Source organism: Kogia breviceps, chromosome 12 (assembly GCF_026419965.1).
Source record: "Kogia breviceps isolate mKogBre1 chromosome 12, mKogBre1 haplotype 1, whole genome shotgun sequence".
Taxonomy (NCBI): Eukaryota; Metazoa; Chordata; class Mammalia; order Artiodactyla; family Physeteridae; genus Kogia; species Kogia breviceps.
In genome coordinates this window covers 69749802-69772287 of record NC_081321.1, presented here as the reverse complement: position 1 = coordinate 69772287, position 22486 = coordinate 69749802, and the positions used below count along the sequence as shown (strand labels likewise).

The 22486-nt window shown below is 36.8% G+C and overlaps 1 protein-coding gene across 1 annotated transcript in view; it reads right to left on the bottom strand.

Annotated features, from left to right (window-relative positions):
• The window catches only part of LRRIQ1 (leucine rich repeats and IQ motif containing 1), a 132058-nt gene extending 110408 nt beyond the window's left edge, over nucleotides 1–21650 (bottom strand). The window contains exons 1-2 of the mRNA XM_067008314.1: nucleotides 21615–21650; nucleotides 21407–21524 (exon numbers count right to left, since the gene is read on the bottom strand). Coding sequence (XP_066864415.1) covers nucleotides 21407–21486 — 80 coding nt within the window. The 5' untranslated portion in view covers nucleotides 21487–21524; nucleotides 21615–21650. The remainder of the gene's footprint in view (nucleotides 1–21406; nucleotides 21525–21614) is intronic.
• Between the last annotated feature and the right edge of the window lie 836 nt (nucleotides 21651–22486).

The window sequence follows — 22486 nt, the reverse complement described above, 5'->3', positions numbered from 1 at the left end:
CAAAATCCGATGTGTATTTTACACCTACAGCACATTTCAATTCACACTAGCTGCATTTAAGCCCTCAATAGCCACCTGTAGCCGGTGGTTACAGGATAGGACAGGGCAGCCCAAGATGGATCCCATTGCAAACAGGCTACAGTAAACTACTTCAAGTTGACAATACATCACTTGGAGTTGGCTAAAGCTGCCAAAAATGGGAAATTTTAAGGAACTCCACCCTTCAACTGTAGTTCTTCAAGTTCTGAATGAACTACCAAAAATCTTCAAAACTGCATGGAGCCTCTCGCTCCACAGACTCGCTCAGCCACCCGCTGGGCGCGCGGTCCCCCGTTCGCCCTAAAGCCTGGCCGCCGCGAAGAAGGGCCCGGCTCCGCCTGCGCTCCCGCAACTCCGCCTCGCTTCCCCTTACACCAACCCCGGCCTTGAGGGGTCTCGGCTCACCCAGCCGCAGCTAAACCTTCGGCTTTGTTGGAAAACAGCGCCCGGAGCCTCCAAACAAAGAGTAACCACGGCAACTGCCAATCCCGAGGAAGATGGACCTTACCGGTGCCCCAGTAGGACAAACTATCTCTACTCGAAACCAGACGAATGCTTCGTCTCAGGAGCTGGATAAGGAATTTAAAATTTCTTTCAGGTACGTTTTAATATTTAAATAATTTTGGAAAGTATTTAATAAAAAAGGACTCTTTGTTACAATCACCCAAGTAGAGGTAGCCTGACCTTTAAATTGTTTCTGACCTATCTATATTTATTTATGTGCATCTAGTAAATGTTGAGTTGCCCATGTGTAAATTGTACATTCCACAAAACCTTAACCCTGAATAGTGAGATGTGGGGACTGGAAGTATGGAAAAAATGCCAATAAACTGTTTGTCTTCCGTGACAACAGTTTCTTTTAAAAAAGAAAAAAAGCAATCAATTATCACACAATTATCAAAATCAGTTATGAAAAACTTCTAAGTGAATGGATGTGTGGGGTGAGAAATTTCAAAAATTATTTTCTGTAATATGTTTTACTGTAAAATATTGACGGTGACACACACTGTTTTAATATAAAACTTGAAGTTTAAGTATATTTCATAATATTTAATGTTAACTTAAAAATTCATCAAAGTTTCTTTCTTGGTGTATAGTGTACAAAATGTAAAATTTCATTTTAATTAATAACAGATATCCCTGATTTTAATTTTTTTGAAGTTTGCAAGTGAAGCATTAAATTCCAAGGGGAAGTAGTTAAGCATAATTGTAGAAGATATCTGATATACAATAAGCTAAAAGCAAACAATTTCATTGAGCCTTTGAAAGAAAATAGACTATATTTCCTGGTAACAACTGAATAATAAAATGTATTGTGTCAACTTAATAATTAATAATATAGAGTGAGAAACCAGTAGACTTTTGATATTAAAAAAACACATTAGTTCCTCGTTCAAGAAAGATAATGATTTTCAAAAATAAACTACTTCTGGTTTCAGAATTAAATTTTGGGTATTTTCATTATTAAAGTCCATACTAAAGTAACATTTTTTCTTTTTTTAGTTTAGTTTTGTTGCTGATTTATAAACTATCAAACTCTTCATTTAAAATGCTCAGACTAACATTATGTTGAAATTCACATTTAAAAAATATTAAAATTTTGTTTGTAATTATGAAATTATTCATACTTTTCCCAAAGAATATCAAATCCATTAGTAATACATTAATTTCTAAAACTAATTTTAAACAACTAATTTGAAGATATTGTCTGAATTGCTTTCCTTCTTAATGATTACCTTGTCAAACAAATTGATAGCAAAAAAGAAAAACACTGGAAGTTCTGAAGATAAATTAATCCATGGTGCATGTCTCTACAACTCATACTTTCAAGTTACTTATTAAAAAGAAAAAAAACCTACTCAGGTTAAAGGATTATGGACAAAGTAACATAATCCACTTTTGGCTATAATTTCTAGGAGGAGTGCAATTAAAGAGATTTTTCCTAAATGCTGCCTAATTAAACAATAGTTTCAAGTTGAACTGATTTACAATCTATGACTATTTGCAAATTCTTAGCAAAGCACACATGATCCCTCACAATCTTTACTGAGTCTACTTCTCCAGCCTTATCTTTCATCTCCTGCCACTTTACCCACGCCCTTGTGCACTTCACTGTAAAGCCTGTGAATGCAGTGTTCCATCTGTCTTGAAAATTCCTGCCTCCACCCTGTGTTTGCCTGACTGGGACCCTGTTAATCATCCTTCAAGGATTATCTCAAATTCATTGCCTCTGAAACTTCCCAGCTCCGTTATTCCCAGTCCCCACACCCCCAACACAGTTCAGAGTTGGCCACAGGCTTTAATACTTGATTCCCTAACAGTTTGTCTTATTTATTCATTTTTTGTGTTCGTATCTCCTGGCACTGAGAAGGAACTTAAGAACAGTAATTAGAGTATTATTTAACTAGTGAAAAATGACACCTATGAATAGGTGAATTATTGTAAATTGTCCTTCCCTATAGCATTTATACTATTAAAAAATATCTCTGCTGTTGGACCATTTATTAACTAATCAGGAAATGAACCAAAGAAATACCATACCAGGACCTTATTTGAGTTAGTTAAAAAAATTCTTTGTCTATAGCAAAACAAAATACAAGTCTACCACACTACAAATATTTACTTAGGAACTGCACGAACTTGCATATCTTTGTGTAAGCAAATCTTCATTTTCATTGATGTTGTTTTTAGTATGTGGGGCTTGTGGCTGAAAAGATCACACATGACCATCTCTTACCATTCTATGCAAACGTGGCTATGGGCTTCCTTGGCTCATTGCTAAGACACCTTGTTTGTTGTGTTCTAACTCTTTAACTTGAACTGCTTGCTATGGTCTGAATGTTTGTATCCCCTCAAAATTCACATGTTGAAGTCCTTACACCCAATATGATGGTGTTAGAAGATGGTACATTTAAAAGGAGGTGATTAGTTTATGAGGGTGTATCCCTCATGAATGGGATTAGTACTCTTAGGAAGAGATCCCACAGAGCTCTCTTTTGCCATGTGAGGATAAAAGAAGTCTGAAACTTTGCATCTTTATCTCAGACTTCCAGCTTCCAGAACTGTGAGAAATAAATTTTTGTTGCTTATAGATTACCTACTCTGTGGTATTTTGTTATAGCAGCCCAAATGGACTAAAACCCTACTGTTCTGAAGTTACCATGAACATCCTCCTTAATCAAGTCAGCTGACTTTGAGAGTACAGAATTCTCTCCCTTTTTGACATCTGTCTCATGTAACATTATTTTAGAAATTTCTTCCTTGATTGGTTTCCATGAGATCATGCTTTGCTTATTTTCTCGTTTCTTAAAGTCTGCTTTAAAAAGAAAAATCCAAATTCCTAATTATATCATTCTCTACAATCAAACCTCTGCTCATTTTTATCTATAGTTAATCCCTCATCTCTTTCATTTATTCCCAAGATAACAGGTCTCTACGGATGACTCCCAGTTCTGCATAGCTTATGCTCTCCACTTACCTGCACTCCATTTCCAGTGCTTAACCATAAGGGTATCTTTTACCATTTCAAACCCAATTATTAAATATTAAATTTATGGCATTTATGAAATTTTTTCAAACAATTCCAGTGATTCTCATTATTCTTTTATTTTCCCATCGTAAAAAATCTTTCTGATCATCTTTGATTCTTTCTTGCTTGTAGTAAAGCATATTGAAATGTATCAAAACCCTCTTTTTCTCCCTCTAATTATCTTTTTACTGCCCTTTCCTATCTATCGGTCATTTTGTTTGGCTTTTCCCACCCTAAATCACTTCTTTCCTTCATCTCAGGCACATAGTTACCTCTGCCTCCTACTGAGAACTGCCATGTGATTAATCGCTATGTGCCAATGGAATATGAGCAGAAAAGAAGTATGCAACTTCCACCTCACTTGCTTAAAAGATACTCGCCTGAGTTTATTCATCCTCTTCCTTTCTGCTGACTGTAAAGGATTACACCTTGAGCAAATTTGTGAGCCATATATTGAACAGGCTGGAGCAAGTCCCATGTTCCTAAGATGATTTCCCAGTAGAGAACCCATTACCCATCTTGGACTGAGAGAGAATAAACTTCAGTTTAGTTTCGTGTTTGGGTCCTTTGATAAAACATTTTAGCTTTGACTCTACCCTGCTAATTATTATAAAATCAACACTCAAGCCTCTGCCTTCAACATTTCACACCAGAATCACTGCAGAGATCTCATTCATTAGTCTTCTTTCTCTTTCTCATTCATAGAGAAACAGAGGCTAGATCTTTGGGCTTAAGTTCTCATTCAGACTGTAGGACAGGATCACAGCTTTCTCATATGCTGCAGTAAATAGAATTGAAGCCAAAATGTAGATCTACAACATCTTGGACATCAGGCAGTCTTTCCAACTGAGTGTCCCATCTAAGACTAGAGGACAGAAACTGAAGAAAACAAATGATAGTGGGAGAGTTTGAGGCAGAGGGTGGAATATAAAGGCTAGAGAGACTCCTGAAGCTGGGAAGAAGTACCTCGGAAATTTTTAGGAGGAATATGGCCTTGGATTGAAGTAGGGAGGGAAGTGCATGGATGCTAACCTAGACATCTCTTACTTATTCACTTTCTAAGGCATCTTTCAGTTTAACAAATGGATTGGTTTCTTCCTAACTAGGGACAAACAGCTTCAAGTTAGTCCTACTAACTCTGCTTTTGTTACCGAAGCAAACTTGGGTCTGCTCGCCCACACGCAGTAAAGCCAACCTACTGACACCAGGTTGTGCTGAAGAAAAGTACGGCATTTATTGCAAGGTGCCAAGCAAGGAGAACAGGCAGCTCCTGCTCAAAAGACCCAAAGTCCCCCATGGCTTTCAGGGAAGGGGTTTTAAAGGCAGTGTGAGGGAGACGGTTGCAGGGTGCGTGAACAGCTCATGCACAGTTCTCTGCTCAGTTGGCATCAAGGTGAAGTTTCAAGCATCATCAGCCTTCTGGTTTCAACCAGTCTAGGGTCTATGTTCTTATGTCAACACTTTTCATCTGGTGCGGGTCTGCTTCCTATAAAAACAACTTACGAATTCGTGTCAGGCCTTTATCTGTGTCTTTCAGGGAACTGGGAGTTGGGTGATTCTGCTGTGTAGCAGATTTATAGTCTAAATTGTTACCAGTTCCCCAGCCCAACAGCTCTTCTTTGTTTCTACATCTTCACATTTCCCAATCACTAACTCGAGTCAGCCTTTTGTGACTCAAGGGAGGCCTGGGAGGCTAAAGCAAAAGCCTTTTACTTCAAAGGACAGGGACATAGGGACTTGTATACTGTTTCACTTTCACCAGGTCAATTATGTACAGCATGTATTGAAACATTGTAAACTACAATACTTTTTAAAATACTGAGCCAGCTAGAATTGAAACAACCAAGGGAAAAAGAAAACCCAGAAACATACCCAAGAAAATGTAAAACCTCCATATCTAATAAACCAAGCACCAAAACCGATAAGTATTGATTTTTACATAAATGTTTTAGGAAAATTGGCTATCTGGAAAATAATTTTTATTTAAAACCACCTTAAATTAGTTCCCTTTCTTATACTGTATACCAAAGTAAATTGTAAGTTCATTAAATAATTTAATTCACCTATTCATTGATTCATTCATTCAATAAATATCTATTGCTATTGTACCCACCATGTGTTAGACTCGGGGTTGTAATGGTATACAAGATCTACTCTTTCCGCTTAAAGACCTCAGAGTCTACATGAGAAGGAAGACAAGTAAAGATGAAAATAGGCAACAAATAGAGATTAGGAAAAGGTTTCCAAGGCTAGACCTCAGTGAGGAGTTAACATTATTCTGGGAAAGAGGAGGACAGTCAGATGTAAAGGAAAGGTTTCTAGCAAGGAGAACAAGGTGTGTTATGACTGGAAACAAAATAAAATATTTCATTTTCTGAAAACTGCAAGGAGTTCAGTAAGGCAGCTATTGACATGTTCTGAAAATGCCCTCTTGGTCTCGACTGCCTGGCCAAAAAATGCAGATAAAGAAAGACAGGTACAGTTTCAAGACATCTTCAGTATTTCCTTATATTCAGGAGAGCAAAGGGGAATGTTATACTGACTGCTGGTATGAGAAGAAAAATATGCAAATAAAGGATGTGAGTAGGCAGAATTATTTAAAGTTATTACTGTGGTGAGTGTTTATTGTAAAAGTTGTGTTTATCTTTTCAGAATCATCAGTATATGGGGAGAAAAAGAATGTTAAGGAAAAACAAAACATTAATTTTTAAATACTTTCTTAATCTCATTAATGGAGCTTTCTTGGTAAGTATCTTCATAATTATATAGTAAAGAAAATGTGCATTTATATTGGCAATTAGTTCAAAAATAAGTATTGGCTATCTTTTTTTGTAGGTTCTTGGACTTTTACTCATGGGATTTGGTGCATGGCTTTTATTAGATAGAAATAATTTTTTCACAGCTTTGGGTATGTACCTATTTTCCTTTCTCTAAATCAAACAAGGCATTCAGTGTTAATTGCATACATGATTGCATACATGATTTATTCAGCAGGTGGCAGTATTTTTCTAAAATTCATTAAGTACTGTCCAATTTTTCCTCAGGAAGTCTTTGCCAATTGTTCTAAAAACACCTTATTAAATAATAAGACTTAAATCCAAGACCATAAAGGAGAGGGAATTTTGAGAGAGAGATCTAAGAACTTTGGGCAAGAGAGATGGGAGAAATGGAAGATTGTGGCTGTTCTGCTGACTCTGGACTTTTACAGATCTATAGACTTGAAAGGATAATGTGGAGATCAATATAGCTTCACTGCCCAAGTTAAATAATCTCTTTTAAAACTCAGTTACCATATCCTGTCACCATCACATGATTAGAAATAAAATAAAATATTCCCTATGGAAACAACTTAAATGTACATCAGTGGATGAATGGATAAAGAGATTTTATATATATATATATATAGATATAGACATATAAATCTATCTATCTAGATAGATAGATAGATATCATATTGTTAGGCACTATCCCATGAGCTGAGGATACATAAGTATTCAAGAAAAGTAAAGGGCCTGTCCTCATGGAGCGTAATTCCAGTGAGGAAGACTAAAAAACAGCACATAGAATGTTCATAATTTGACCCCTGCAAACCTTCCCAGTCTCACCTGCCTGAAACTGTAAATGCCAGCAAGGCTGAGTTTCCTACACACACTGCACCATTCTGTGTCTTAGAATGCTTCCACCATTCCAACCCAGAGACTTCCAATTATAATTTAAAGCCTAAACCCAGGTGTTACCTTCTCCAGTAATCTTGCATATCTTTACCTTCTACCCCTACTAGATTAGGTGCTCTTACACCCAGTGGTGTGCTGGTAAATGTCCTGGGATGGAGTCTCACTTTATGGTATTTGCTGATTTCTGTGGTTTAAATAATCCCATGATGGCCAATTTCAAGGTGCCAATGTGGACTGAGTTGGTTTACAGATTTTGTGAAAGTTTAACAGTTGGCTTTTATGTGCCAGAACAATCTGGTTCCAGCACACCACTGCCCATTGCCTCTACTCTTCTCCCATAAAACCTAGGGCATATTTAATTTATTTATCTCCCTTTAAAAACAAATTGTTAAGCACTACATCTGTGCCATAGCACTAAGCATTTAACAGTTAGCCTGTTGACTATATAAATATATATAGTCTCTAGCACAGACAGCTCAGTCTAGATGGGGAGAGAATATAATACAGTTTTAACGGGGCCATATTAGCAATAAACTCAGGGTTTCATACATGGGAAACTTAACCCACATGTGTTAAGTACTCAGAATATTTTTGATGAATGCATGAATGAATATTAAAATGTTTGGAGGTACATTAGACATAGAGGAATTCACCCTAGAAAAAGTCATCTTCTTTCATAGAAGACAATAAAGATAAGGTAAAGTTAAAGGGATCTTCTGAGATTGAAGAAATTCTCTATCATGTCATTAAAGGAAGAAAAGTTGTTAAGAGCAAGTAAGAGGTGCTAGAATGAGGTTAAAAAAGAGAGAAAGAGAATCCTAGTGGTTTGTTAACAGCTGCCTAGGAAACCTTGGGTTGCTGCATTTATTATTAAATAGAAAACAAATATCACTTAATAATAGCTATTTTGTGGTTTCCACAGATGAAAGTAATCACTTGATAGTATATATTTCTCTAATTTTGATTGGAACTGGTTCTGCTACTGTTCTTCTTTGTCTCTTGGGTTATTTGGGAATTCACAATGAAATCAGATGGCTTCTAATTCTGGTACGTATTTCATTTCAATAGCCTGAATTTGTATCTTTGATTTTCAATGTTTGAGTCACACACGTGAGCAAGAATGATTTATGTCACTGTAACACTGCAGTACAATGTGCTCTTGGGAGTAAGGCCATGAAATGCCCCCTCCCAAGAATCTTTTTTAGGTAGAATTTTCTTGGTGGACTAAATCTGGACCTCAACACTTACACACTTAGATATTAAATTTTCAACACAGAGTCAATAGGAATACATCTCCTAGGGTGAACTCCAATTAACCAAACTTAAATCTGAAGACTAAAATCAGAATACAGTATGTTAAAGGCAACGAACAATGAAGTTTAGCAGGGAAAAGGAAACATGGCCTGTAGTTGGCACATTTTCTCCCTGTGGGTGTGCCATGTGGGAAGCTAACTTGTAACTGAGATCACAATTTATAATTTAACAAAAAGAAATACAACTGCTGAGAGGGCCAGACTCTGGCATCTGGCTAGCACACTATCTCTCCCCAGGCATATAACATGAAAAGGTAAATTATAATGAACATGAGCCATTTACCATACGTGGAATAGGTATGGATCACAATCAGTGGATTCAGGTAAAATATAGCTTTTAACATATTCTTTAAATCAAATTAGTTTTAATTCACAGGCACTTTTCTGTGAAGCAGATAGGAAATTCAAATGTATCCAACTGTGCCCCTCTTCTCAGGAAGAATGCAGAGATACTTAGCTTTTATGTAGTGCTGAAAGTCTGGGTGGTCACTTTGGATTCTGTTTATCAGTCTACACCAGTTACCATGAAAGCACTCACTTCTCCAGCTGATGTGGTCCCTTCAGGACTACATATTCTGCTGTTTGAATGGCCTAGGACAGCAAAGGCAGCGCTGTTCTTCATCCAGTATATACCAGTACAGGCATATCGGTGAAATTCTTTTGTGAAGGATTGGTAAGTAACCATTACCTCAGTTCCTTTCCTGCAGTTCCCCTTCCCTGAGACCTGAGACATTCAACCCTGCCAAGGACACAGCAATTAAAGAAGTCATGCCTGACAGAGGAATTAGTTACTGCCTATTGTAAATAATTGCTGCCTATAATTATCTGAATATTACCCATGGCAGAGGCATTTTAGGCAACTGGAAACCACACCTTCATTTCCCTCTGGGTCTTGCCTTCTTACCATGGCAATGCCAGGAAGCCAAGCGCTAGCCCCCATTGCTTTGAGAATCTGCAGACTCTAGGATCAGTCTCACAATCTTTTTAGTCTAAAAAAGACCTCACTCTCTCTTCTAACTCTCCTCAAAGGCACACCCTCTATTCTCAAATTTTATCTTTCTCTTCTCCCAGGGCCTATAACATAATTTTCTCATGGGGCTTCTGATTTTGGATATGGAAACCAGGACAGAAATGATTTGCAAGAAAATTTTAATTTTCTCCTTGCCACAAATTGCCATTTAGGTAAAGGAGACACAGAGCCTGCTATTAATATAACGTTGTGGTTTGAGGATGGGAAAGGAAGGGGGCAACTAGAGGGAGAAAAACATAAACATCTTATAAGTTTCTGCCTCATGTAATTCAAGTATTAATGGACTATGACTAAGAAAGCCTGACAGACCCCATCATAAGGAATATACATGCTACTAGGACCTGATAGCTTAGATCCTGAAGCCAAGATGCCATTCTCCTGGACGGTCCATGGAAGGGTATTGCAACATTTTGTAATCATGACATTTTTGCTATTCTCCTCTGAATTTACCAATACTTTTTTGATGGACACACTTTTTCTTTAACCATGTTAATTCACATAGTCAAGCTATGAGCAAATCTTATATAGGCCTAAACACTATTCTCTGGCTTAAAGGTGATTTTGCATGCTCCTACTCTAATCAAATAGATATTACTTTTGCATTTTAACTCCTTGGGACAATTTCACTTCCCTGTTAAAAGTTCGCCAGCAGTCTCTCTCTGTGCTCTCTAAGTGCTAATAACATAAATACACTGAATATTTCTTCTGTAGATATCTAACTGCTGTTAAAAAATAATTTTCAAAGGTAAAATCATGAATCACCTATATGAAAATGAGCATGTCTCAGAGACTTTATTTATATAATTAATTAATAGGGGAACCAGTAGGAAGTAACAACCAGTTTGAATAAGAATTAAGCTTGTGGAGATTTATATTCTCTATAGGCTATTCATTTGCATTTTCATGAATAGTAATCATTTGCATTGCTATGGAAACTTTTGTATTACTATCAGAGTTGTATAAGTTAACTCTACAGAGTTGAATAATAGTTTAGTAAAAGGTAACATTTCATACTCCCATTGAATCAGAAACCTGGGAGGGTCCACAGACAATAACTAGCTTGCCATTGAAAAGAAACCCAGTGACTTTTTAAAAACAATTGTTTTGTGCAGTTTTCCCTTTCTCTACCTGTCTTCACTACTATCCCTTGGCAGTGAAGATTAAGTAAGGTGTTGTGTGTAGAAGTATTAAAAATCTAAACTTCTAAATGGATCTAAAGACCATATTTTTGTCTCTGAAAATAGGAAATATATTTGTCAAGTAAGCAATTTTAATGGACTATTTTAAAGTATTAAATGTTTAAAATAGGTGAAACTAAGAATACTAACAGTAAGTCATCCTTGCTTATATTGATATTTTAGTTAGTAAAATAGTCAGACTGCTAACTTTTAAAATTACTTTGAATTCTAGATAATATGAGTCACTATGCACTGCTATGATGAAGAAGATTGCAGTGGCCATATGTTTAAAAAAAAGAAAATAGTCAAATAATGTGAAAATTATTTTGTTTGGCTTTAGATAGAAGTATTTTCAGTTTTCAAAGAAATAGTCCAAATGTGCATACAGATTAACTTTACTATTGCCATTGCTTTTGTTACTTTCTCATTATTTTTATTGTTGTTGCTGTTGTTACTTTGTGCACGATGGAATAGTTTACATGGTAGGTCACAATTTAGTGGGTTCTCCACTGGTAGAATGGTGTAGGTGGAGGTCTAGATATTTAAGTTCCCCTCTATGACAGTTTTAGATCTGAATGAAGAAGGTATCATCATCAACTCCATTAGACGAAGTAGTCTGTTAGGGTTCTCATGAAGCACTATCACTTCTTTCTATCTTACTCTTATCCAAATGTTCACTGATTTTTTTTCTTTGCCTTTTGTTTCAATAATTTCACTCGTGTATCAGAACAGGAAACTTCAGCAATACCTATGTATATTTTAAGACTGTACATTTCATGTGATGTGCATTTTCCCATCATTGTAGCATCTAAAAATATATTAAGAGCATAGTTCTCACTTCTATGTTTCTTTTGTTTTAGTATGCAGTACTGTTAATGTGGGCCTTTGGTGTTCAAGTTGTACTTTCAGGACTCATCTTGTTTCCCCCAATCCTGTCAAAGTCCTGCAATCAAATCCCTCTAGCCTTCAAAGTCTGATTCTCTAGGAATTCCTCCTCCTGTTGCTGGACCCCCAGGCTGGGAAGCCTGACGTGAGGCTCAGAACCTTCACTCCATTGGGTGGACTTCTGTGGTATGTGTTCTCCAGTTTGTGAGTTACCCACCTAGCAATTATGGGATTTGATTTTATTGTGATTGTGCCCCTACTACTGTATCACTGTAGCTTCTCCTTTGTCTTTGGATGTGGGATATCTTTTTTGGTGATTTCCATTGTCTTCCTATCGATGATTGTTCAGCAGTTAGTTGTGATTCCGGTGTTCTTGCAAGAGGGAGAGCACGTCCTTCTATTCTGCCATCTTGAACCAATCTCTGGGACATTGAACTTCTGATGGATCAGGTATGTGCCATGTGACTCCACTGGTCTTTCACATGAAAATTTGCTAACACTACCAATAAGTTCAAAATAAATTGTGAACAGTCACAGAATTAAAAAGTTCGTGTTTCAATCTCTAGGATTTGAAAATATACTGAGTTTTAGTGTTTACTTCTGAGTCTACCCTTGTTTGAGCTATAAATCTTTTCTTCTAAATCCAACCAACTAGGGTGGTTGAGCTTTTGGCCTTCTGGACTCAGAAGACTTAACATGAAACCAGAAAAATATCTTGGTCTCTGCCTTCAGTTCCTGCCACTCTGCCCTCATAAGTGTCCCATGAAAACTTTTGTCTATTGACCCCCTCCACAGCCTCATTATTCACACCTACCACCTGTCTTCCCCTCTTTTTTTACTTAATTAGATTCATGATTCATAAGTAACTTCTTTACAACCACCCTTATCTCTCCCTTAATCTTAGCAGCCAACTCTATACTCGCTCTGGTGTAGCTGAAGTTTGCTGGAGAAAATACTGAATATTACTCCTGCACAAAACACTATAAAATCATGATCAGTGACATTAAATCAGCACTCTATACTTCCTGGCAATGCTAGTGGTTTTCTTATAAGTTCCCTTTCTCATGGGAAATAAGATTGTTTGCAGAGTATTATGGAGAAGTGAGGAAGTACTCTTTCAGGAACCTCAAAAATGATCATAAATAATGAATATGCAAATACGTGTTCCCTGTTTATGGATTTAGCAAAAGCTCACATTAATCCTTAGACCAGTATGTTATGACAGAAAAAACAGAGTTAAGAATTAAATAACCTGAAGTTGAACTCTGGATCCACTTCGTATAGACTCTGGAGTCACATAATCACTTGAGCCTCAGCAGCTCCTTCCCACCAACTTACCTCAGCTGATTTTGACAGCAAGCAAAATATCTTGAAAGCACTCTGTCCCTATTACAAAATGAGGTGCAGAAGGGAACTCATGTTCTGGGAAGGAACAGTGAGCTTCTACATCCTTTCCCTGCGGAATCAGTGCCACCTCACCCTCCCATCACATCAGTGTATTCACCAACCAAGAAGCTTCACTGATTTTCCATGCCCAGAATTTTTGCTGCAATTTCATTACATAGGCACAACTGATTAAATCATTGACCATATGATTGAACTCAATCTATAACCTCCCTCCCCTCCCTGGAGGTCAGAAATTTGGCTGATATCTTGTGGCTCAAAGCTCCAACCCTTTAAACACAATTTATCGATCTGCAGTGACCTACATCATCCTAAATTATCTTTTAGTGTAAGATCACTAGGGGCCCACCATGAGTCACCTTACTAGTATAAACTATCAGGGCCCACTATAAGTAACAAAAAGCTCCTATCACTAAGGAAACCCAAGGGATTTAGTTTCCCTCTTAGGAAACAGAGACAAAAGCTAATCAAATTCTTAACGGTAACAACAGTTACACGGTTTTTATTACTAATAGATATAACAATAAAGAGATGGTATATATTGTATATGAATTTAATACAGACAGCATATAATATTTGCTACTACTTTTTTGGCCCATAGTTCGTGTAAATCAAAGTGCCTTATTTCACAGCTCCATCCTACATCACTTCTGTCACCACTTGAGGCAGTTTCTTAGATTCAGTACCTCAATTTTCTCATTTGTAAATGGTGAAAATAAAATATCTACCTCATTGCTAAGTATTTGTTACCTATTCTAGTCTCCTGCTCATTTCTGTGCATTTAATGTCACAGACTTTGTCTTGTTATATTCATATCCCTCCTAGTGCCTTACACATAGAGAGTCACAAATGGATGTTCCAGGGATTTTCATGGATTCTGAACCCAAGGATACAACTATTATTTTGTGCTCAGTTACTTCAGTTATCTTCCTTTGGCTCAAAAGAGGGGGAGGATTTGGGAAGTAAGGGGAATTTTATCAGAATTCTTTCTCAAATCAAGAAATGGAAAACCCAACTCAAACTGGTTTAGGCAGAATCAAGAATGTAATTGTCCCTGCAACTAAACAACAGCCCATGCCTAAACAAGCAGCTCTGCCTTCCAGTACAGTTTGCTTCAAGGCTGAAATGTCACTCAATCCATGCCTTGGTTCACCTTTCCCTGTGGTATCTCTAGGCCCAGCTTCAATTGATGGCTTGCTTCTACTAGCTTCAAGCTTTTTCCTAGTGATCCCAAGATGGCTGCAGAGAAACCTCAAATCTTCATACTGCCACTCCAGGAGAAGATTGAAAGAGTTTTTCTTTTTTAGAAACTCAAAAAAACATGTAAGTTCTGACTCAGATTGGATCATCTGCCTATCTGAATTAATCACTTTGTTCAGTGAATAATGAGATATACTATTAGCTTAAGCCTATCATATACTACCCTTAGAATTGGGCGTCCAGTTAACCCCATCCAAACCAAAGTTAATAAAAATGCAAAGTGTGAATTCCCCAGATGAGAAAACTTAGGATTGTCTGATGGCTTGGGGACAGATGGACTGACGCGGTGAAGGCAAACTACAAATTTCCATTTCAGCCACTGTCTTGCAAATGCCACCTTCATCATTCTTCAGGGAGACTATGATGCTCCCTGAGGTCTCTCCTCTCTTCCCTCCTTCCTTCCTTGCTTCCTTCCTTTTTCTTTTTTCCTTCCATCTTTTCTTCTTTTCTACTTCTGTTATTTCATTCTTTCACTCGTTCTACTTCTGGGCTATTGACTAATTTTACTCAGTCTCTTTCTTCATTTCTCATCCTTATTTTCTCCTTCTCTTTAATTATATCTGACTTCAATTACATTTCAGAAATTTTGGCCATTAATAAGGGTACAGAATTAATAACCCACAGATATTTATTGAGTATAGAGTTTATCCTTCTTACCCTGGGGTAATTCATTGTGAGATGAATTGCCTTCTGGGAGAATTCTTCAGGTGAATATATCTCTATTTCAAGGAACTCAGAAGAAACCCACAGGAAAAAGTTTTATCATGACCCCACTTTTTAAAATCCAACTGCCAATATGCAGGGAAGAGAGTATTCTTGACCTTGAATGTCCCTTGTCTCACTGTGCTCTCAGCTTACTACATCATCCCAAAGATGAATCAGTCTGTTTTTAATAGCCTGAAACTAGGATTCACAATTCTCTTTTGGCATATGATGTTTACAAAAGCATTTGATTTTAATATGCAGTTGTTTTCTTAGTGTAAACACTTTTTGACCTATATCCTTTCTTCTGTATAGCTTCCTCAGCTGGGGAGGAAATGCTACCATGGCAACACGTCAGCTGTGGCCACCTCTTCATGGCTTCGATTGTCTATTCAGAAGCAAATATAATTTCCAAACCAACTTACAGTGAATTTCAGTGGCAGTACAAGTGACTTCAGCATCCTATTGCCTCATGAAATTATTTGTAGAAACTCTTGAATTTCTTTTAAATTTAATCATAGCCTCACGTGGAAAGTTAACCACATTTTAAATTTCACTAAAGTTCTATCTCTTGTGTGATGACTATCTTTTGCCAGAAAAGAAACCCTCTCTGAAACAGTGTCATGAATCTTGTCCAAATGAAGTGACATTTGATATGCCATTCTTTAAACATATTTTCTGGCTAAAAAAGCATAAGTTTCTTTGATCTCTTGATTTTTACTTTATGTTTATCACTAACCTTAGAAATTGTCTTCTTTTCCTGTCCTTTTTTTTTTCCAATAAGGAAATACAGCTTTATAATTTCACACGAGTTAAAGTGTACTCTGAGATACATTTAGATGTGGTTAGTTTACCTGCTTATGAGTTAAATAATTTATCCATACTAAACCCCAAGCACTTCTATTTCTATCCTATATGTCTTTTAGTTTTTTTTAAATTATTTTGTAAACTATTAGATTATTGTTTATTGATGCCTTCTGAAATAATTCTTCAATCTGACATTCCAACTCACTAATTCCTTCTTGAGCTGTATCTAATCTCTTATTTTTCTCACTGATTGTGTTTTTTATTTTGATTACTAGTTCTGCTTGTCCCTGTGCCCACATGTTTTACATGGAGGAGGAAGCCCATTGCCTCCACAGCATGTGCTGTTACTTCCTCAGAACCCAGGAGAAAGATGCGTTTTAGAGCAGCCACACAGGTGCTTATTCTTTAGATAGTGCAGCCAGAGCTTAGACTGACTGCAGAGGCTGTCAGGCACTAAATGTTTTTTGAATCAAAGTTTTATTAAGAAACTAAAATTAAAAAAAAAATAAAATTAAAATCCACTATACAATTATTTGTAACATCTAAGTCCTAGACAAATATGACACCTTTTTCAAGAGAAGGTACTAAACTTTAAAAAGATTAACATTATTTTGTTTTATTCTATCAAATATTAGAGCTTCAGGGTCTGGATTGATGTTATAAATTCTATTAATCAAAAGTCACACGCTTTTCATTTTTTAAAATTTATTTTATTTATTTTTATACAGCAGGTTCTTATTAGTTATCTATTTAATATATATTAGTATATATATATCAATCCCAGTCTCCCAGTTCATCCCACCACACCCCCACCACTTTCCCCCCTTGGTGTCCATGCATTTTTTCTCTACATCTGTGTCTCTATTTCTGCCTTGCAAACTGTTTCATCTGTACCATTTTTCTAGATTCCACATATATGTGTTAATATACAATATTTGTTTTTCTCTTTCTGACTTACTTCACTCTGTATGACAGTCTCTAGGTCCATTCATGTCTCTACAAATGACCCAATTTCATTCCTTTTTATGGCTGAGTAATATTCCATTGTATATGTGTACCACATCTTCTTTATCCATTCATCTGTCGATGGCATTTAGGTTGCTTCCATGACCTGGCTATTGTAAATAGTGCTGCAATGAACATTGGGGTGGATGTGTCTTTTTGAATTATGGATTTCTCTGGGTATATGCCCAGTAGTGAGACTGCTGGGTCATATGGTAATTCTGTTTTTAGTTTTTTAAGGAACCTCCATACTGTTCTCCATAGTACCTGTATCATTTACATTCCCACCAACAGTGCAAGAGGGTTCCCTTTTCTCCACACGCTCTCCAGCATTTGTTGTTTGTAGATTTTCTGATGATGCCCATTCTAACTGGTGTGAGGTGATACCTCATTGTAGATTTGATTTACATTTCTCTAATAATTAGTGATGTTGAGCAGCTTTTTATGTGCCTCTTAGCCATCTGTACGTCTTCTTTGGAGAAATGTCTACTTATGTCTTCTGCCCATTTTTTCATTTTTTTTTTTTTTTTTAATATTGAGCTGCATGAGCTGCTTGTATATTTTGGAAATTAATCCTTTGTCCGTTGATTTGTTTGCAAATATTTTCTCCCATTCTGAGGGTTGTCTTTTTGTTTTGTTTATAGTTTCCTTTGCTCTGCAAAAGCTCAAAAGTCACATGCTTTTCAAAAGCACCACAGTTTTTATTTTTTTTAAACAGAAAGAAAAAAATGGCTTGCATTCTCCTCAACAGAAAAAAAAGTCACAAGTTATCTACTATACTTTTATCTGTCCATATTTTTTGTATCTTATTATCTATTTTATTTTTTTCTATGTTTCACTTGATGTTGTTCTCAGTAGAGGAAAGAGAGCAAGATGTCATACACAACACATCCTTTGTGGATTATCAATACTGAAAAGATATTGAGAATTATTTCTTACTTCCTCTTCCTTAAGCCCACAGTAACATCTTGCTGTCCCTACCCAGGGAACTTCCCACACTGAACCCCCAAACTGAGCTTTATTTGTGCTTTATTTTCCCTTTACAATGAAAATGCTTTATATGGCATTAAAAGCTGTGTGAAAGAATAAACTCCAAATATTTTTTTCCTCAGAGTCATAATTCATCATTCTATGTGTGAACCCACAGTTTTCAGAAGAAGTAAAGAAGTTGGCAAACAGATGGTCAGTGAATTTAGAACCTTTGAATTCACATGGGTTGGGCTTTGGTAAACTTTTGTAGAGACCAACGTTGGTTCCTCCAATTCCTTCTCTCCACTTCTAATATATAAGTCTTAGCTAGACTCATGTCCACCTAGCTAAGATTAAATTTCCTCATGTCTTTTGCTGCTAAGGTGGTGATGTAACTAGTTTCTGGTCGATGAAGATGAATGGAAGTGATGTTTCCAACAACCACGCAATGTCCATAAAACTGAAAAGTTCATGCCCTCCCTCTCTCTCATTTCCCCTTTCCAGGAATGAAATGTGGATGAAAGGGTGAACTACCTTTTGCTCTGTGGATAAGGGCAATCTTTTTGGAGTGGAAGTGCAATAGATAAAAAGTACCGTCATCTCTAACACAGTAGAGATGGCATACCAGCCCTGGAACAGAGACAGACTACCAATTAACAGAGAAATAAAGAACTTTTTAAAGATACTCTGGTTTCTAGTCTCTTATTACAGAGTTCAGTCTTTATTCTAACCATCAGCCACAACTAACCCCCAAATTTGGTGTGTTAAGGTTTGTTGGGAGGCATTGAAATGATGAAGTTGCACGTGTAAGCACTGTCCGTTTCAACCTACAACAGCAATGAGTAATATCAATGGACATAAATGAGAACAGAACTAAAATTCCAGTTTCACACACACTCTGTGTATATGTGTGTTTATGAGTATATATGTATGTATATTTACAGTTTTTAGAATTATTATTTTAAAAGTTTAAGCTATGACAAAGATAACTATAGTGCTAAAGTTTAGTATAGAAATATCATTTTATATGTGAGCTTTCAACTTTCTACAAATTTTAAAATCTGTTCCTAGGATTTTAAGAGTGTATTTCATATTTACAAAGGAGGTTTTTTTGTTTTTGTTTTTGTTTTTGTGGTACACAGGCCTCTCACTGTTGTGGCCTCTCTCGTTGTGGAGCACAGGCTCCAGACGCACGGCTCAGTGGCCATGGCTCACGGGCCCAGCCGCGCTGTGGCATGTGAGATCTTCCTGGACCAGGGCACGAACCCGTGTCTCCTGCATCGGCAGGTGGATTCTCAACCACTGCGCCACCAGGGAAGCCCCTACAAAGGTGTTTTTAACAGTGCTTCCTAATTTGAAAATTTTGTTAATAACTGTGTAATGTGAGTTAATACTTGTTCTTAAGGAAAAAGCAAACGTCTAGATTGAATAATGACTTTGTGTGAAAGAGGTTCAAAAAGTTTAGGATATTTTTACCAAACTATATCTTGAATATTCTTCAACTATAATTACATAAATTATCTCCTTTAACCTTCACAACAAACTTTTCTGGTGGGTACCCTAACCACAGATGAGAACACTGACACAGAGAGCCACGAAGTAACTTGCAAAATGACCTGAATTTAGGAAATAAAAAATCTGGGATTTAAACAAGAAATCTGGCTACAGAGTAAGCTCTGCTTCTTCTACACTCTGAGGATTGCATCCAACCAGCCATTGGTCATGGGACTTTTTGTTGAATAAGATTTGAGAAACATCGGAACAAACTATAAAGTGTACAAAAGCTCTTCTTCTTATGAACAAGGTAAATTATGAAAGGCTACATCGAAATTTTATATGTTTATATATAAATATGTATCTAAATTTTATATGCTTATAATGCCATAGCAATATTGTACTAGTAAATGTTAGTGCCATTTATTGGGGACAGGCAGAGATGAAAATACTTTTGTTCTGAAAAGTATGTTCAAATCTATGAAAGTATGCAAGTTGGAGAAGTTTGTAAAAGGAGGAGCCTCTGATTATGACTTTTTTTTTTTTAAAGCAAAGTAGAGGCTGATTGGCTAGAACAACCTGTCAAGCAAACAAAAGCAATTAGATTTAGGACTTGGACTTGAGGCAGAATCATATTTAATTAGAATTCCCCTTAATCACAAGCATGAAATAGCACAAGTTATCCTTTATAGGCTAGTATTCCATTAATATATTCCTTTAAACTACTTCTTGGTAGTATATTAGACATTTGAGTTGGATAGATATTTAAGTAGATAGATATTTGAATTAGTATTCAAATAAGAATTCAATTTTAATAAAATGTGCAAGGAATTAGGAATTAGACACTTTATCTTTGGACGCCAAATAAGCCACTTAATATAGTTGTGAGACATGGACAAAAAAAGGCCTTTTTGTCTCTCTGCTTCTAAAAACCTAATTTAGTAATACCTACTCTTAGGGTCGTTATCAATATTAAATGAGATAGCATTATGTAAAAATGATAAGGATAGAGTGGGATAGTTACACAGGTAGTTTTAGAAATCCCACTAGGGGATTAAAGATAGAGAGGGAACTTTAGGGAACTTTGGGAGACCACCATAAGTTAATGATCACTCAGGAAAGCTATCAGAAAGTTAGGAAGTGCCGCAGGCTTGCCTAATAATAAAGCCATAAATAAAAGATGAGATGTGCCCCAGGCCATTAAGTGAAAAAATGAGGCTTGCACCCTGCTGGTGGAGGTCAGCAAGATAATGATCCTTAGGACATGCACCTCTACACATACCAAGGACAGGAATATAAGGGAAAGGTGACATTCCAAAGTAGAAGACACTCATTATACTGAAACCTGAGATGGTTTAACATATTTTAGTAAATGTTACCACCCTTCTGCTGATTTGAGTAACAGTCCTGGTTTGACCATATAGGGTCAAAAACTTTCCCATCCAACGTGAAGGAGGAGCTAATGATGTAAGCCTGACGTTTACTCGAAGATGAGGAAGAAGGTGGTCTTCTCTCCCTCCCCACTTTTCCTTTGATTATAAAAAATGTAGCCCACTTAGTTCTCAGGGCAGAGCCCTCTTGCCTGCCAGCCTGTATCCTTCACAAATGTCCTATACTAATAAATCTACTTCTTACTTACCACTTTGCCTCTTGCTGAATTCCTTCTGTGAGGAGACATAAAGAACCTGAGCTTCATTAAATTCTGAGAAAAGTTGTGCAATTTCAGTTGGAAGATTGTGGGCTCAAGTCCCATCAGAGGTGCAGATTCAAAAGCACCTCATACTGTGCCAGATCCACAATATATACTTAAAAGATCTTTACTCTTAAAGATCTTTACCCTTGCAGCCTCCTGCATTTTTTTTTTTTGGTTCATTTTATATATTATTATATACTCACATGTGTACTCATACTCATATGTAATATACAGTGTCATTCTTAATTCTAAATTCTTAATTCTTACAGCTTCTAATGAATCTTACCTATTTCATTTTACTGTGGTACTTCTAACTTCCCCCTCTCCCTGGATCCTCCCTATATTAGTTAAGTATAGGGTAAGCCGTTAGGAAAAAGAGACTTCAAAATAAAAAGGCATAATGAGATAAATGCTATTTCTCTCTTACCTATTTTGTCTGGAGATGAGCTGCAGATGTTTCTGATTCCTTCCCAGAACCAATTTCCCTTCATCTTGTTGCTCTTCCATGAGGTTGAATTAAGTCACCAAAATTTCCATATTCCAGCCTTTTGGAAGAAGAGGAGGGCACAAGTGAAGGACACAAAATTCCACTTTGAGGCTTACAGAAGTTGCAAAGATCACTTCCATTCACATACCACTGGTTACAGCTTAGTCAGTCATAGTCAGTCTAACTTCCCTTAGCTACAAGGGAAGTTGAGAAATGTAGTCTCCAACTGAGTGGCTAGGTGCTCAGCTCAAACTCTATTTCTGTGGGAAAAGAGAAGAAACTTCAGGGGCCAATTAGCAGTCTGCCACACTTCTCACCAACACCTAGGTCTATTCAAGTTTCTTCTATCTTAAAACAAAACAAAACAAAGCAAAGTGTAGGGGAACAAAATTTGCCACTCCAAAATGTATCTGGCATGCAGACTATTTCAAGCTAAAAGCAATCAAGGCCCAAAAGAGTCAGGAAGAGACTTTAACCTTCCTCCTAACTGCCTAGAAGATTGTAAATAGAGGACCTATTCCAGAAAGTAAACTATCACCAAAGATAACTATAGTATGAACTAAATGGGCAAAGAGGAACCTAACAATATATGCTTGTTAAAATTTCTTTCTATGTCCCATTGTTTCTGTGTGGCCCAGCAAACACTTATCATACAAGTGCTTTTCCATTTTCATGTGAATTGCTTTCCTCCCTTTTGAAGTCCTTAACCACTATCCCCCAAATCCCCTTTTTTCTTTAGCTGAAGATGGTATTTAAAGTGAGGATTTCTGCTACTTTGGTGAGCTGCTCAGTTGTCTTGGGTCTCTCCCATGTATATCCATGTAATTAAATTTTTGTTACCAAAGGGAACTTGAGTTCATTCACTCATTGCGCAGCAAAGCCAATTTACCGACACTGCGTTGTTGTAAAGGAAAGTACAGTATTTATTGCAGGCACCAAGAAAGGAGAACAGATAGCTCATGCTCAAAAGACCTGAACTTTCTGATGGCTTTCAGGGTTTTTAAAGACAACATTTGGAGT